The sequence below is a fragment of the Bombus affinis genome, unplaced genomic scaffold (genome assembly GCF_024516045.1).
Source record: "Bombus affinis isolate iyBomAffi1 unplaced genomic scaffold, iyBomAffi1.2 ctg00000275.1, whole genome shotgun sequence".
Classification (NCBI taxonomy): domain Eukaryota; kingdom Metazoa; phylum Arthropoda; class Insecta; order Hymenoptera; family Apidae; genus Bombus; species Bombus affinis.
The window spans coordinates 11,205-29,340 of NW_026108965.1; the positions used below are offsets into that span (position 1 = coordinate 11,205).

The 18,136-nt window shown below is 32.7% G+C and overlaps 1 protein-coding gene and 2 long non-coding RNA genes across 10 annotated transcripts; 1 reads left to right on the forward strand and 2 right to left on the reverse strand.

Moving 5' to 3' along the window:
- Positions 1-2,818: 2,818 nt before the first annotated feature.
- On the reverse strand, positions 2,819-17,612 carry LOC126927835 (omega-amidase NIT2-like). Of its 8 annotated transcripts, none has more exons than XM_050743828.1 (5): positions 5,506-5,655; positions 5,096-5,285; positions 4,485-4,653; positions 3,972-4,205; positions 2,819-3,820 (listed from the first exon to the last, which is right to left on the reverse strand). In XM_050743828.1, the coding sequence occupies exons 3-5, from the start codon at positions 4,570-4,572 to the stop codon at positions 3,729-3,731; spliced, it is 414 nt and encodes a 137-aa protein (XP_050599785.1). In that variant the 5' UTR covers positions 4,573-4,653; positions 5,096-5,285; positions 5,506-5,655; the 3' UTR covers positions 2,819-3,728. The 8 variants fall into 8 exon arrangements, with proteins under 8 accessions (XP_050599785.1, XP_050599786.1, XP_050599788.1 ...); XM_050743829.1 differs by having other exon boundaries at positions 5,430-5,646; XM_050743831.1 differs by lacking the exons at positions 5,096-5,285; positions 5,506-5,655 and adding an exon at positions 5,005-5,027.
- LOC126927841 (uncharacterized) lies at positions 9,965-11,381 on the forward strand. The gene is made up of 2 exons (XR_007715966.1): positions 9,965-10,139; positions 10,312-11,381. It is a non-coding gene; the product is annotated as an uncharacterized LOC126927841 (long non-coding RNA).
- LOC126927840 (uncharacterized) lies at positions 11,519-12,708 on the reverse strand. The gene is made up of 2 exons (XR_007715965.1): positions 11,960-12,708; positions 11,519-11,894 (listed from the first exon to the last, which is right to left on the reverse strand). It is a non-coding gene; the product is annotated as an uncharacterized LOC126927840 (long non-coding RNA).
- Positions 17,613-18,136: the final 524 nt, after the last annotated feature.

The following is an 18,136-nucleotide window of genomic DNA, read 5'->3' on the forward strand; positions in this document are numbered from 1 at the left end:
ATAAGGGTAACAGCTTTAATGTTTTCACATGTGTTAATTTATTATTTTAGACCTTAAATATTTTATTTATAAAATCTTTATTTAAACAAGTTACCATTGTCGCTACAATAAATCAATGAATGAAATCAGTTTAAATTTAAAATATCATTTCATAATTTCTCGTCACTTGTATCTAAAAACAACAAAAAAACGGTGTACCCACATCGTGCGTAGACGGGAAATTAAAACAGTGGAGTTTAATTGAAACACTGATCATATTCCGCGATTGTAAAACAATAATAGAAAATCGTGTTTCTTTCGAAGGGTATGAAATTGTCAGGAGATTATGCCATAAATGAAATTGGAAACTGGCTGGTCAAAGGTATTAAACTCAATTAAACTGAACTGTGTTATATTGTACAAAGGCTAGAGAACTGCTACCAAATATCTGCTAGTTTAAAGGTGTCCCTTATAAATTATAATTATATTTCAAATTCAATCTCCTAATAATAAGTAAATTAATATTTTACCTAAAATCTGTGATATAGATAACAAAAATAAATTCTTTACATTATTCGTTAGTTTGCAATATAATTAGAATATTCTTTATTTTTATTTTCTGGTGTCTTTGTTATTCTTAAAAGATAAACTGCTTATTTACAAATTTAACACTGCATATGCTATTAATAAATCATTTTATATTTAATTTTGCAACCTTCAGTCATTGTTAAAACTTGTTGACAATACTGTCGGTTAATAGAAATTTCTAAAATCCCCTTGTTTCTATTCGATTAAAGGGTATATTGCAGAAACTATGTTAGCTACAGTGTTAGCTACAAATCACCTGTGTCACTCCGTTAAACTTATACACAATAGTATTGTTTCTTGTTTTCATTGAAAATAAAATATGTTATTGTAGGAATGAAGCAGAATGTTCAAATAATTGAAACAACTTTTTGTCCTATAACTAGTGCCTTTCATTTTAAAAATTAAAAAATTTTTAATCAACGATATTTGGAAGTTTCGATCTAAAATGACCAGGAATTGAAACAGAAAATATTTTGATGCCAATAAATACATATTCTTCACACATAAAACAAATATGAAAACAAAAATCGATGTATATGAATGAATTTTGAAATGGGGAGGAATTATATGATTATACCCATTCTCTGTTGCGTTTAATTGTTTCAATTGATGTCTCATGAGAATTTTCATCGAATTTTTTAGAGATCCTGGCTGTAAGGTCTTTTTAAAATTATAAGAACAGATTCAAACTATAACATTTGAAAACTTGTGCTTACAAAACTTACTTGTTTCTCATAATTATTTAAATGAATCTATTCGGCATTTTGAGTGACCGTCCCTTTATGGCTCGGACGGCACCTCTCCTTCCTTTGGGAAATTCCGAATTATCTGTCCTCCCCGAGCTGCAAACCTGATGACTTAGACAGTAGGGAAAAACATCAGGGAAAACCTCTGGCTAGAAAAGTACGATAGACGAACAAAATTTAACGGCTGATGGGGAGTATCAACAACATACAAGGACAATCATCAACAAAGTGTCGTACCGTGCGGGTGAAATACTGGAGTTTCAATAAGATCTTATAACCATCGAGTTCAGAACATCAAACTTTGTTTGCATAAAGCAAGTGTAAACAAAGTGTCAAATTACACTAACACTCGATCTATTAAATCCGTTCCACCTTGAGCGTTAATTCATTCGAGGTTCGTGGTATCGATCGATCGGTCGGACGTGCCCGCTGGCTCTTTAGTTGATGATTTGTAACAGAATCCTTGCATTAACACAGATTCTCAGAACACACGACTTCACCCAGCAGATATCGATTACAGTCAGTTGTCACTAACAATGCTTTTATCAACAATTTCTTTACCTGTTGATCCTCTGGAAGTTTTAACTATATTATATTCTCTAGGAACAGTAAGATTTTAATGATATAACTTTACTAATGAGATCTTAATGTCATAAACGGTATCGAAACTTCTTAATTAATGTCGTTATCGAAGAAGAGACTCGTAATCTTCTCAAACGAAGAGCACTTGATGTTTACAAGTAGAACTCGATATCTTAGTTTCTTAAAATGTGTTTCTGTGTTTACTTTCTAAATGTAAACTTTATTCAAAACGAGCCGTTCATTCGTTACAGGCCGTTAATAAAATTGCACGTTGCACAAAGGAATTGCCGTTAATAATTTAAGATTCTCTGCTCGTCGTACAGGGTATATATCGTAATTATTCACGACGATCGTAACGTTTAAGTCCAATTCGAGCTTAAAATCCCACGTGAGCTATACTACCACAATAGCCTGAATTTCTATTTGTTCGTTTACTGCCTGTTCGTACTCGGAGCATCCGTTGTAAATTACAGCAAAATCTTCTAATGTGTTCCAGAATATGTCTTCATGGAATTTTAATAATTTATTAAATCTATAGATAACAAATGTAAAACTTACTAATTTATAATTAATATAAAATAAGAGAGCACGAAACTTCCTATTTTATGGACATATTAAATATTTGTAAAAAATTCTGTATCATTAGTATCACTTTAATTACTTTAAAGGATATAATCCCATAAAGCCGTGACCCCTGAAAGAATCGATGTTCACGCGTGACAAATTGGCGTCGTATGAAAGTTCCGGTATGAACGTTACTAGAGCTGATACCAGCTAGGGGCACAGGTATATGTTCTGGGTTCATTATATATTTATAAAGGGCTGCCGACTCAACGAGTGGTCCGGGTAAATTTAAATTGTAAATAGACAGAGATTTCAAGTAAAAGCCTGGATAAGAGCGGATATGGTATGAGAGTCTGTGGTGGAAAGAGGAACAGGCTGCTTTTATTTGTAAAGTTTGAATTTCCTCGATATCGAAGGTGTTTAAGCCGCAAGTGTGTTTCATGTTAATCGTTCGTGTTAATTCATTCGAGACCGAGATTTTATTGTAATACGATTCCTGGGTGTCAGTACGATCTGAATGTTTTGTTAGAATGATACTGTGCTTTTCTCTCTCTGGAATATTCTTTTCATATTTTAATTTTAAGTCGATGACAATCTTAAATTTTATGCCTCATGTTTTTAAAATATAAAATTATATACTATGTTATACTATAATATATTATGTACAGTTATATATATTATGCCTACTGATTGATATGAATTTCTTTCGGTCTCGAATGCGTTAAAACGGAGCGCAAAGAAGTCGAAATTACTTATTGTAATTGGTAAAACATCGTGAAAGGCAGACAGATACAAGAAAGAAGTTAAACTATAAATTATATTTGCGACATTGTTATGTTTTTGCTTTCTTTAAGCCTTTCATCAAGACAGCCGATCTATAAATATTAATCGACCAATTTCTCTAAGCTTGTAACTTCAAATTAATGTTTATATATATAAAGAGTTACGTATTAATCTATCTAAATATTTAAAAAGATGTTTAATGTTATAAATGATGGATATTAAAGATGTTCAAAAGAACGTAGTCTTCGCGTGTTCTTTATCATATCCCTGATCAAAGACATTCCAATATTATTACAATATCCAATTACATATTGATACACAAGATATACAGATTATTATTTATAACATTTTGGTTTTCTTAATTGAGTTATTCATTTAGTACAAATGATAAGTAATTAGTAATAAGTCATAAAAAAAAAAAAAAAAAAAAAAAACGGTATTGTAGTAGAAATATTATAAGAAAACATTTTCTGTTTCAGTGTAGAGTTACTCCTTTTTATAGACAGTGTCGTACAAATCCGTACGTCTTTGAGAAAATGTAGGTATCTGAGCCCTTACTTCCTCAACAACTTTCAAATCTGAGAGAAAAGAAAAACATACGAAGTAATAAGTAATGCTTGCTAATAAATTCAACAAATACAGAGGGAGCCGGCAAAATCGATGAACCAACGAGACTAAAAGTTAATTACATCATGGATTTCTCGCTTTTAATGTTAAGCTGGAAATTACCGATATCGGTGACCACCATATTTTCCTGAGTTTCCAAATCATAAAGGATTTTCCCCCAGGGATTTGTCAACTGTGTATGTCCCCATGCGACATAACTTGCTGAAGGAACACGAGCCGGTGATATACAGGCGACGTATAATTGATTGTCATTCGCTCTGGAACGCTGAAGTAATGACCAGTGCAGTGGTCCAGTGGTCATATTGAATGCCGCCGGATATATCAGCATTTGGCAACCTAACACAGAGAAATGGGAAATACGAGACCACTGAATTTTAGTTAACTTTGTAGCTGCACAGTCCATATTCCATAATTTATGAATATGCGAGAACAGTCCTCTTGTCGTGCTTCTAATTCTTTTATTTATTTCATTTTCAGCGAATATACTGGTTTTTTAAATTAAGCTCCTTTTTATACAGAGTTACAGATTATATTGATTATATTTTATATAGAATATATTTAAGAAAGATAGTTACTTTCATGCTAGTTAAGTATTGTTCGATTAAGCTACTGTACCTTTGTTCCGATAAATGCGTGCCATTTCCTCGAATCTGATATCATAGCAAATGCCAATACCTATTTTGCAGCCCTTCACATCAAACATTGTTAGGGAATTACCAGGACTGAGTGAATCACTCTCTCGGAAAGTAATCTTGTTGGGAATGTCGATGTCGAATAGATGTACCTAATAACATAAAAATATAGTTGCTAACTCTATTGCTGTAACTTTTGTAATTTAACATCAATGTTACGAACTTCTAAACTTTAATTGTTTTTTATTTAATAACTGACAGCGTTTTTATCACTTTCTTTTATTAAAAAGTTTTATCATTTAATAATATTTGAGAAGGAATATTTTTTAAGAAAAAATAAGTTTTTTCCTATGTGAAAAATTTATATTACAAAACAAATATATTGTACAAAAATTTATATATTATATTACGACAAAAATGTATGTTTCTCGTATCAAAACGTATTTTATAAACCTATAACATATTTTTTAAATTATAGAATTGGTTATAGTACACGTATGTACATATGCATATTCCTAAATTATTCCTAGATAGAGTCACTTTCTCCACCCCAATATTTTCAATTTCAAAGCCACATGGAGGTATATTATTTACCTTCCGGTGTTTTGCTATCAAAGTTCCATCGGGACCCCAAATAGTACAGGTATTGTACAATTTATCGCCCTCTATTTCAGGTATCGTACCACCAACTACATAAATGCTGTTTTCCTTAGCTGCCTTCGATAAAGCAACGCTCGTTTCACCGTTTCATCAGGAATACTCTCGGCGTATTTTGGAAACTATTCTGCATTGCAATATTTCAATTAATGAAAAATAACTGTCCTTTGTTCCAACCATAAATTAGGTTGAAATGTTTGTCAATTTTTTATTTTTTAAATTATTAAAATAACTAAATTTTATATTTAGATTTACTTAAATATATAATTACTTAGATAATAGTACATATAATAAATTGTTTCTACAGGTTCAAGATGAAAAATGAATATTTAGAAATGTTTAATTACAATCATGCTATTTGGGTCAGTACCAGTGACTTGTTACTTAACGACTTTGCTAGTACTTTTTGAAACATAAAGTTAGATTTTAACTAACTTTAATTTTTAACTATTATAGGTGGAATTATAAATACAAAATAATTGATAATACTAGTTTATAAGTACCTAATTATTAGTATCTTAAAAAATATATTTATACAAAAATCACGATAATCATAAAAATGGGGAAATTCTATATTCTCGAGTCAATTCACAATCTTTATGGAAGTATGAACGTTAAGGTAATTTGTCTACTTTTACTTTTTTCTATATAGTTGTTATACATATAATAAATTATTAGAAAAAGAAACAAATTATTACGTATTCCATATGGTGAATTAAAGCATTCAGGAAGAGCGATAATATCAGCATTATGCTCTTTCGCGCTTGAAATGTAGGAAACTGCCCGCTCTACATTTTTGCTTTTTACTTCATTTACTTGAAGTTGTACCAACGCCAAGCGAAATGCTAAAATGTTGGAAAAGTTAAATACACTCGGTTATATATTTCCCATACTTTTTATTTATAAATACTTTATACATAGTGAATACTTACTCGACATCGTTCGCACTACTTGTTTAACGATGTTCGTAAGTATCATAATGTTCTTTGAGGTTATGTATGGTATTACTCGATATCAACATTACGTAAGCAATACGCGGGGATTTTTAATAATTATTGATAAAGTTTAGGACATTAACTTTGATGTAATTGTAAACATTATTACATATTATAATTAAATGTAATTTTCAGTTAAGGGTAAGAAAAGAAATATACTTTTGTAAAAATACACTTTATTATAAAATCTGTATAAATAAAATTGTACAATTTATCTTGAAAGTAAAATGACCGAATACGTTCCTGGAAAATATTACTGCCTACTAAATGATCGAGATCTTGATCTTTCTCGTCGTCTCGTTTTTTACTTGATCTTTCAGACGAGCAATCGTACTTCTTACGTTTCTTTGACTTCTTCAATCTTTTTAATTTATAAGAATCATTACTATTAGAGTTACTTCTTTCTCTCCGTCTCTTCTTTTCAGAATCACTATCGCTGTCATCATTAGATTCGGAGCGCCTTTTTCGTCTTTCTGATTTTTTATCCCCCACTTTATCATACTTGTTCTTATTGTGCATCGTACTTCCGATTTTCTTTCTTTTATTACTACTTTTGTTCTTCACCGTCTTCGGGGTCAGGGGACATTGATCTTTTTCTATCCATCTTTTGCTTGAGTCCCTTGGATTCCTTGTCCTTATATTCCTCATACTTTTTTGTATCTGAAATTAACCCCATAAAATACTGAAATCTAAAACCTCTACATTTATCATATTTTATATAAAGATAGAAGGGACCTTTAAAAAATTGCATGCAACAACACACTTACAGGTACTCTTGAATTAGTTTTTCTACATGTCCGATTATGTCTTTATATGTATATGTCAATTCAAATTTATTTTCTTAAATGTCCCTTAATGAAAAACTAACACTTCATATTAACTTTGAACTTTTGAGTTCTTAGAATATTCTGATTTAGTCACTGGCTGTACCATAAATTCATTTACAGATATTATATTTCCACCAAGAGCTAGTTTTATTATGAGCCTTCCTGCATCATCATCGAATCCTTCTATTTGACCATAATTATTACTTTGTTCTCCAGCTATAATTTTCACAAATGTTCCTTTCTCGATTTTAACTTCTTCCTCTTCTTTTTTGAAATCTGTATTTTTCTTCTGCAATGCTACTTTGTCTGCTCCAAGACCCATACCTTTTGGTCGTAATTCTGGTATGACAGCTGCTACTAATCTGTAATAGTTAGAATAAACGATTGTGAAATAAAAAATGATGTTCTCTGTTTACTTTCCAATAAGTGATGTATTAAATACATATAATTAATTTAATCCAGAGTAAAATTCATACTTTTCATTTCAACCAATTCCCTTTCCTGGTTGCCATCCCATTCCCCTTAACATTGCTACACCAAAAGCATCAATAGGAATTTTTTCATAATCTTCTAACGTAGACTGAAAAATACAAAACGATATTTATAATATGCAAATGTAATACATCTGTGCATTGCACATCAATATGTTGATAACGTACCTGTTCTTTGCCTCTTAATGATTCATCTTCTACTAAAGGTAAAGTTAAATCATTTGTTTTAGTTTCATATTTATTCTTTGACTTAAGTTCCCCAATGATTTCTTTAGTCGCTTGCTCTTCTAAAGTAACAACTTTATTTTCACTATCTTCAACTGGCTCTTTCTTTATTGATATTATTGGCGATGTTTTTCCATTAGATAGCTTTGATTTTGCCTCGTTAACACTAGCGTCTCCTACCTTTTCCTTATCTGCCTTCGGAAGGAAAATGTCTGCATCTATTTTATTAAGAATTCTATCATGCCAGGTTTTTGAACCTAGTAATGGAATAATTAGAGGTTCATCTTTTTTTTCTTCCTCATTGAAATAAAAAAATTGTTTTCAAATATATATATTCCGCTATTGGTGATTTTTATAGGTTAGGTTGAGGTTATATGTTTCTTGATTATAAATTTTACTTTTTGAACTCACCCTATTACTTTAATACCTTTCTCATCAAGGCATTCAATGTAATCAACTTTCTTTTTTTCTTGTGGAATAGCATTTTTTAACACAGGTTTCTTAATAGATTTCGCAAAACCGAAGGAAATCTTCTTTCCTTCTTCTGCCATTTATTTGTTATTTTAACACTGACTTATAGATCAATACACATGTATATACTAGACATAAAGATTGATGTCACTTGAATCTACGTACATGAATCTAATATCTTATTATACTTTATTAATCTACTCAAAATTACTTGCACATTACTAAAATTTCATTCCGACAATGTATCAAGCGTCTGAATAAGTGACATTAAAGTAAACATATATCAAAGAGGAAATAAGAAGAACTGACGCCTATGGTTTTCTATGTTACAGAGCTAGTGCTGCATCATACGGCCAAATGCCGAAGGTGGCTTATGCTAGTATATACCTGCCTATACGTTTCAATGAGAAAATCGATATTATGTGTTCATGTGAAAATTCACATTTCCCTAGGAGCTGTATTTTGATAGATTTAAGCTTCTAATGGAGCATTTTAAACGTATAGAGTATACTATGAAGTAGATAGTAGTGCGGATCATTTTATATTCATAGAAAGTTTGAATGTATAGAAATGTACAAAATGCTCATGATATGCAAAAATATGCAAAATATTCAAAGTAAACCAATCATCAAAAAGTTTAGAAGGTGAAACAAATTTCTTTAATAACACCTAGATTAATTTTTATTTGTTAACAATCCCATATATAACCATAGCTTTCGCCCGGCGCATATACGCGCCCATACATGCGTTAATAAGATAAGAGGAAATAAAAGACAGATTATCGATAAAATACACTAACACATATGTAATACGTGGAGATATTACCACTCAGATTACACATATTATATATTATAAGGGAAGATGTATACCACGTATACATATATGTAGAACGAACATTTCAAACTTGTTTATAACGCGTGCGCACACATACATGCACGCACACGAACAATTTTTCGAACGATAATTATATTAATGATATATATTATGATAACCATTTATATTTTTTAAAATATGTTCTTATGGCATACATATTTATTCCACGCTTCATATCTATCCACATCCGTAACTGTAGGTGACATTGTTTTTTAACAATTTTGCTATTATTTCATAATTCTTTAATTCATATTTCAAAGTCGTAACAGATGTTTCTTTTTTTTCAAGTTTTTCCCACATTGGACTTATTTCTAGCAGCCATGCTTGCTTACAAAGCAATTTTATATCCGCGCAAGAATATTTTTCAGTAGATTTTATTATGTGGTTTACAATATCCATATTCTCTAATAACTGGTTGCTAAGGTATTATTTGAACATATCGAGTCGAGTAACTTCATTTGGTAATGATACGTATATTTTCTTTTCGAGGCATCTGCGTAAAGCTGCATCAATGTCCCTAATAATATATTTACAATAAATATTATTGTTCTGTTATATTAATAATAACGAAGGAATATTCCGAACAACACAATAATTAAGATTAAGATAATGAATAATTATGATATTAAGATATTTTCTACTTAGAAAACATTGAAATAGCGTGATATACATAGCAAGGGCAATTAGTTGCAGCCAAAAGAACTACATTAGAATTTTCGTTAGATACTAATCCATCCAATCTAGAAAGAAGTTCTGATCTGAATCTCTTTGCAGGTTCAGACAATGTACAGTTTACTCCTTTATTTGTGCCTATCCAGTCAATCTCGTCGATAAAAATAATTGTAGGCGAATAATTATAGGCAAGTTCAAATAAAACCTGCTCAGTTTAACAAATGTATTTATTATTTATTAACTTTTTTTTTCTTTTTCTTTTTTTCCCTTTTTCTTTTTCTTTTTTTTGCTTTCTCTTTTTCTTTTTTTTCCCTTTTTCTTTTTCTTTTTTTTTCCTTTTTCTTTTTCTTTTTTTTTACGTGGGGAAAATTCGCTCGGACACGAAGCCACTTCTTAAGTGGCGTAGTAGTGAACATCCAAATTAACTGTTTTTTTCTTTTTCTTTTTTTTCCTTTCTCTTTTTCTATTTTTTTCCATTTTCTTTTTCTCTTTTCCCTTTCTCTTTTTCTTTTTCTTTTTTTTTTTTTTACGTGGGGAAAACTCGCTGGGACACGAAGCCACTTCTTAAGTGGCGTGGTAGTGGACATCCAAATTAACAGTTTTTTTTCTTTTTCTTTTTCTTTTTTTCCTTTCTCTTTTTCTTTTTTTTTCTTTTTCTTTTTCTTGTTTTTTTTACGTGGGGGAAATCCGCTCGAACACGAAGCCACTTCTTAAGTGGCGTGGTAGTGAACATCCAAATTAACTTTTTTTTTCTTTTTCTTTTTCTTTTTCTTTTTCTTTTTTTCTTTCTCTTTTTCTTTTTTTCCTTTTTCTTTTTCTCTTTTTCCTATCTCTTTTTCTTTTTTTTCCTTTTTCTTTTTCTTTTTTTTTTACGTGCAGGAAATCCGCTCGGACACGAAGCCACTTCATAAGTGGCGTGGTAGTGAACATCCAAATTAACTGGGGCACTAATTAGCTGAAGCTTCTAGTCAAACCTGGTATCAGTCTTTGTACGCAAAGGCATTCATTACAATCGTTTAAAGTTTGAAGAAACACCGTTACAAATTCGTGATATAAGAGTAAGCGATTCAAAACTCGGATTCATTTGTTGGAACGACGCCGTGGGCAAAAGTACATAATGGTAAATTTTCTTCCAAGACCAATTGATAGCGCTGACGTAATTAAAATGTGACGATATTGCCAGCGACGTTTCTCCAAATAGACGACTAACTTATTTACGAATTGCCGACACACAATTGCCGCTGGTAATACGGTTAGTAATCACTTTATTGAATTTTCTCTTGACGTGACATCGTCGAGTTCCTAGAGAGATTCTTCTCCCTTGCAAAACTATGTTTCTGCAACGCATGTATTTGTTGAATTACCGTTCGTGAACAAGTCCTTCTCTTTATTACATGTAATAGATTCTTCTTTTGAAGTTTTAAATTACATTGGTAATTTTCTATAATTTATTACTCGAATATGGTAATTTTTTCTTAAAAAGTTTGCTTTTTCTACAATTATTTTACTACAAAACCCATCAAAAACATGATGTATGTATATATACCCTCAAATATTATCGGTTTATTCTCAAGCTATAGTTCAATTTCGGAAATTGCCAATTAAAATCATAGAAAAAAAAAAAAAAAACACAGAAAGTTCGTTAAAATATGCGATTTTCCAATCAAGATATAGAATTTATTCGAGTAATATAGATTACAGTAGCGATGGTGACGGCAACGATGAATGGACTGATTCTTCGTGCGAAAATAAATTGGAAGCGCAGAACGATGCATTGTTTCAGGGAATATCGATTTTCAAGCATGGTTTTAAAGTACGTGTGCGCGTGACTGGGTTTGTTAATTAATGCCGCTCCCAGGTTTTCAATATATAAATGTGACACCTACATATCTTTAAGCTTAAAACAATTGGACTAACAATTTCATTAAATTTAAATGAATATTTATCTTTTTAAACGCAACAATATTTTTAATGACAACTTCACGTGTAAATCAAGTGCATACATATTCGATCGATCTTGAAATCCTGATTCTCTGCGAAGAGAAAAATCGTTTGAGGTGGCCGTGTTGTGAGTTATACTTGTAGTAGTTAGTAGGCCTGTTCCGCTGTAATTGTCACTGGGGGCTGTAGATGTCGCTGCCGGGGTACTGCTGATTTTTCGGCTTGTCGAGTGCCGCCACACCTTGAATAAAGATTTGATCTACGTTTTATATGCAACGTTTTACATCCACCTCTTTTCAGATACACCTCTCTATTTAAAATCATAGATCGTCACACTCTATAGGTATTTCCTTGAAAAGGTTAAAGTCGTTCTGTATAAAAGCTAATTCAAAGGGGAAGGAAATTCTGCGAAAAATTCTTTCAGATTTCCCTATGTTTGAGCTCGAATCAAAGCAATCCTGTATAATAGGATAGGATGATAGGATGATTCTGTATTATTCCTTGTGTACTTTCTGTTCCTATTATTTACAATAGGATGATTATGCGTTTAACTTCTCATAGAATCTCTCTGATTCCGTATGATATCGTCAGTGTTTTTGAAATATGTTATTGATGTCGTAACGTCAACCGTTTCCAGTGCAAATTCAATTTCGAATCGCAATTTCCATGTTTGCGTGGCAAAAGCGTAAAATCGATAACGCACGCAAACATGTCTTCTTTGCTAATGGCGTACTATAAATATAAATATTTGAATAAATATTGCGAATTTCATATTGCTAAAAGATTTATACTATTTGTTCGTAAATAATCGTCGGATCTATATTTAAGTGGAAACTGCTGCATTAGATCTCTTTTCTTACTTAAAATTATTTGGATTGGTAACTTGGATGTAACATGTAATTTATTCTTCTTTTATAAATAGTGTACAGAAGATACCAATTCAGAGAAATGGAAGGAAAGTCTAAAAGCAAAGAAAATCTACAGGAAGATAAAACGTTCGAGCCTTGCCAGGCTATATATGATGCTAAGTAATTTCATTTTGACAATGGTCCAACATCTTAGATTTAATCAAAGCCGCTGGAATACGCCAAATATTTCATATCTGACTTAAACATGTACTGCGACGAGCGAAAAAAGTAAACACATAAATGTAAAAGACTAATTTTTCAAGTGATCGGTAAAGATTAGGTAACAGTAACTACAAGTTATTATTAACGAAATGTAATAGTTAATTTTCATTAGCATTAATAATGTACAAAACATTTTACAAAAATGGACATCTCAAACCATGTTTACAGTTTTGCACATTAATTATACTCGTCGAATCAAGGTTTCAACATAGTTATTTCGTCCACTAGTACTACTTCACGTTTATTATATCCAATAGAATTAACTACTATTTAGGTAAATTATTTTGTGGAATGGTCAAATAATGCTCTTTTCTCATTATACCTTCGACATTCGCTTTCTACATAAAATCAACGGGCTGTGTTTACACTTTTGCTTGTCACGGCGTATCAAGGAAGATTGAAATGTAAAGTAATTCGCACAAAAAAGTAGATATTAGTATTGATGTTATTGTATTCCATATTTGACCTTAAAATATGAATAAAATCAGTCTAAGTATTAATGAAATTTCAAACATTTTTTCTAAAACAACGGAACTTTCCTTTCTAATGAGCACTATATGATGCAATAGAAAAACAATTTGACACTGAAAATTGTGGTCAAGATCAATTTTGCGCTACACTTATTTAACCAATTTTCATCAAATCGAAGGTGTAGAATGGCTTGAAAAAAATACCGCGATAAATACTTTTTTGACACTTTGTACAAAGGTGTATATCAATGTGTATATCGATACACATACTCTGTATGTGCATATCCGTGGTATATATATCCGTTTTTCGAAGCAAAATGTCATCTACCTGTTCAAAAGAGCAAAGCAAAAACACTACATAGAGGGTTTGTTACTGTTAACACTCTCTATTTCCGTGCGTAAAGTATCCAACCAGATATCCAGGAACAGCTTTCAGGGAACGAGATTGAATATTTGATCGAATATATTTAATATGGCAATGTTACGTATAACAATATACGTATGGAATTTTAAAAGTCACGAGGGTTGCAGCGGACTCAATTTTAATGTACATTAAACATTTTGCTCATTGATGACCTTACCTTAATTTTTTTCTCCTTCCTCACTTTCTTCTCCTATGCGAGTGACACAGCAAGATTGATAGTAACAAGCGATTTCATTAAAACACAATCTCCTTTTCCATTTGATAAACACGATACGAGACGAGGGAATGATTTAGGAACACGACTTTCGAGCGGTTTCAACAACTATTAAGTTTCATTTATAGCAACGAACACTGCCAAAGACGTAATCGATAAGATTCGCGTAGGTGCCGTAGATGACGTAGATGAAAAAACGTAGATCAAACGTAAATGACGAAATTATACATTAATTTATTTTAACGCGTTAAAATTACGCTAATGACAGTTGCTCCATTCAATTTGTTCACATATTTGAGCCTTATATGGAACAAAGTGAACGGAGCATCTGCAAGCGTGTTAACTGGACAACGACGAATTTTCACATCTACTCCACGAAGCTTCACATATATCAATGACCACTACCGTAGTCATGGTCAAACATAGATGACGAAGTTATGTATTGATTCACTTTAACACTTTCAGATTACGCTAGTGACACTTGCGCAGTACTATTTGTTCATATATTTAAGCCCTATATGCAACAAAGTGAACGTAGCATCAGCAAGCGTGTTAATTGGACAACCACGAATTTTCACATATATTGCACGAAGATTCGTATATAACAATGATCACTGCCATAATCATGGTCAAACGTAGATGACGAGATTATGCATTAATTCACTTTAAAAATTACGCTAGTGACAGTTGCGTCGTTCTATTTGTTCATATATTTAAGCCCTATATGCAACAAAGTGAACGTAGCATCTGCAAGCGTGTTAGTTGGACAACGACGAATTTCGTTTCGCAAACACCGACACGTGATACATTTTGAAGTTACGTGGACGCGAGAGTAATTCGTTCCCTTAAATTGCTCAATTTCCATTTCTTTCGCCATGTATATTCGAGTATTGCATTTGAATTGCAGAGCAGTGGGAAGTAACGGCGCACGTCGTTGATATATCGACAGGAACATGAATTCTTTTTTCATAGGATGAATACTTTTTTCATCGAATTATTAAACCGAATCAAGTTTTCAAATCCAATCATTTAATTTCATCGTTTTACATCGAACGTTTCAATCTTTTTTCTTTTAACTACCTTACCTATATTTCATCTCGTTGAATATTCAATATTTTTAATGCTACTACCACTTATTGGTAATTTCAAATATGTAATTATCGTTCTGAAGTTAGAAATTCGAAATAACATTCGTCAGTATATGATTCTACGTTTTATATAGAGTAATAAAAATGATACAATGAGTTTCGGTAAATAACCAATAAAAATTTTTGTTCCTTTTTCTTTTTCTTTTCTTTTTTTTTTTTGGTTTTATGTATCCAAGGTCGAGAATAAACTATGTGCACGTTTCTTGTATTCGTTTCTTGTATTTTTATGAGGAATTCAGTCTTTTTACGCCACAAGAGTCTCAACGTTTTCGTTTTCACGCCTACGTTACGCTCGTTAAACACGTTCCAACAAGACCATGAATAAGGATAACAGCTTTAATGTTTTCACATGTTTGACACAATGTTTCACACAAAAACGTAGACTAAGAAGCATATGGCAGACCCATAGAACACCGGAGGACAAACGCAAACTAAACAACGCAACTAGAAAACTATCCTAAACTATAAAAAACTACAATAATGACCGTTTTCACAAATATCTCGCCAGCTTGTCCCCCACAGCCGACTCCAACTACTCACTATGGAAGGCCTCCAGGAAACTCACGCGCCTCCCACAAATAATACCTCCAATCCGCCGTCCGCAGGGTGGATGGGCGCGTAGCCCTATAGAAAAAGCCAACCTATTTGCCAAACACTTGACTGAAGTATTCCAACTCCATTCCTCCATAGCTGCAGCGGACGTTACCGAATATCTGCACACTCCCTTCCAAATGTCCCCTCCTATTGAACCCTTCACTTCTTCAGAGATCATAGAAGCAATCAGTCGCCTAAACCCCAAGAAAGCAGCAGGTCACGACCTAATAGGAAATAAAGCAATCAAGGAACTTCCGATAAAAGGGATTGCACTCATCGCATCAATCTTTAACGCTATCCTCCGCCTTCAACACTTTCCCTAGGCTTGGAAAATCCCACTGATCACCCTCATCCCTAATCCCGGTAAACCAATATATGAAACCAGCTTCTATCGCCCAATCAGTCTTTTACCTACCCTGTCTAAACTATTCGAGAGGATGCTCACGAATCGTCTCCTTCCACTCCTAGAAGAATTGAAAACACTCCCAGACCACCAATTCGGCTTCCGAAAACAACACTCAACAGTAGAGCAAATCCACCGCATAACCCACATGATCAGCCAAACCCTTGAAAAGAAAAAATACTGCTCAGCGGTATTCCTAGACATCCAACAGGCATTCGACAAAGTATGGCATAAAGGGCTACTCTACAAGCTCAAAAAGATCCTACCTCATCCATACTACTCCATCTTAAAATCCTACCTAACCAACAGACAATTCATAGTTAAATGTCTAGGCGCCACTTCCGCAACATTCCCAATAGAATCCGGCATACCCCAAGGTAGTGTCCTCGGACCCCTACTGTTTTCCATCTACACTGCCGACTTACCTATAGCAAACGAGGTAACAATAGCAACATTTGCCGACGACATAGCACTATTAGCTACCCACGCAGACCCGGCAATTGCCTCATCCACTCTCCAGCGAAGTATCGACACCATGGAAAAGTGGTTCCAAAAATGGGGTTTCAAAATAAACGAAAAAAAATCCTCTCATGTAACCTTCACGCTCCGAAAACAAACCTGCCCCCAGGTCACCATTAACAACACAATAATCCCAAGCAAGGACTCCGTAAGATACATGGGCATGACCCTGGACAGGAGGCTAACTTGGAAAAAACATATCTCAGAAAAAACAAAGCAACTAAAGGAAAAATTAAGAAAATTCTATTGGTTCACGGGCCGACGCTCCAAACTAAACATACAGAACAAAATAATCCTCTACAAGGCCGTAATAAAACCTGTCTGGACCTATGGAATCCAACTATGGGGAACAGCAAGTAATTCCAACATTGAAATACTCCAACGCTTCCAATCGAAAACGCTAAGATCCCTATCAAATGCACCCTGGTATGTTACCAACGAAACAATCCACCGTGACATCAAGATACCTACAGTCAAAGATGAAATACACAAGTCCAGAAGCAGATATAACACAAGAGTCAACAACCACCACAACCCACTAGTCACCCAACTACTGGACACGACGGACGGATCTACATTTATCATATTTTATATAAAATTAGAAGGGACCTTTAAAAAATTGCATGCAACAACACACTTACAGGTACTCTTGAATTAGTTTTTCTACATGTCCGATTATGTCTTTATATGTATATGTCAATTCAAATTTATTTTCTTAAATGTCCCTTAATGAAAAACTAACACTTCATATTAACTTTGAACTTTTGAGTTCTTAGAATATTCTGATTTAGTCACTGGCTGTACCATAAATTCATTTACAGATATTATATTTCCACCAAGAGCTAGTTTTATTATGAGCCTTCCTGCATCATCATCGAATCCTTCTATTTGACCATAATTATTACTTTGTTCTCCAGCTATAATTTTCACAAATGTTCCTTTCTCGATTTTAACTTCTTCCTCTTCTTTTTTGAAATCTGTATTTTTCTTCTGCAATGCTACTTTGTCTGCTCCAAGACCCATACCTTTTGGTCGTAATTCTGGTATGACAGCTGCTACTAATCTGTAATAGTTAGAATAAACGATTGTGAAATAAAAAATGATGTTCTCTGTTTACTTTCCAATAAGTGATGTATTAAATACATATAATTAATTTAATCCAGAGTAAAATTCATACTTTTCATTTCAACCAATTCCCTTTCCTGGTTGCCATCCCATTCCCCTTAACATTGCTACACCAAAAGCATCAATAGGAATTTTTTCATAATCTTCTAACGTAGACTGAAAAATACAAAACGATATTTATAATATGCAAATGTAATACATCTGTGCATTGCACATCAATATGTTGATAACGTACCTGTTCTTTGCCTCTTAATGATTCATCTTCTACTAAAGGTAAAGTTAAATCATTTGTTTTAGTTTCATATTTATTCTTTGACTTAAGTTCCCCAATGATTTCTTTAGTCGCTTGCTCTTCTAAAGTAACAACTTTATTTTCACTATCTTCAACTGGCTCTTTCTTTATTGATATTATTGGCGATGTTTTTCCATTAGATAGCTTTGATTTTGCCTCGTTAA

Bases quoted from the DNA above. Each gene is read 5' to 3' on its own strand.
- LOC126927835 (XM_050743825.1), bottom strand. From the start codon at position 17,578: ATGGGTCTTGGAGCAGACAAAGTAGCATTGCAGAAGAAAAATACAGAT. The intron at 6,814-17,359 runs GTACAGCCAGTG...GGTTAATTTCAG, and splicing joins TATCTGTAAATGAATTTATG to ATACAAAAAAGTATGAGGAA.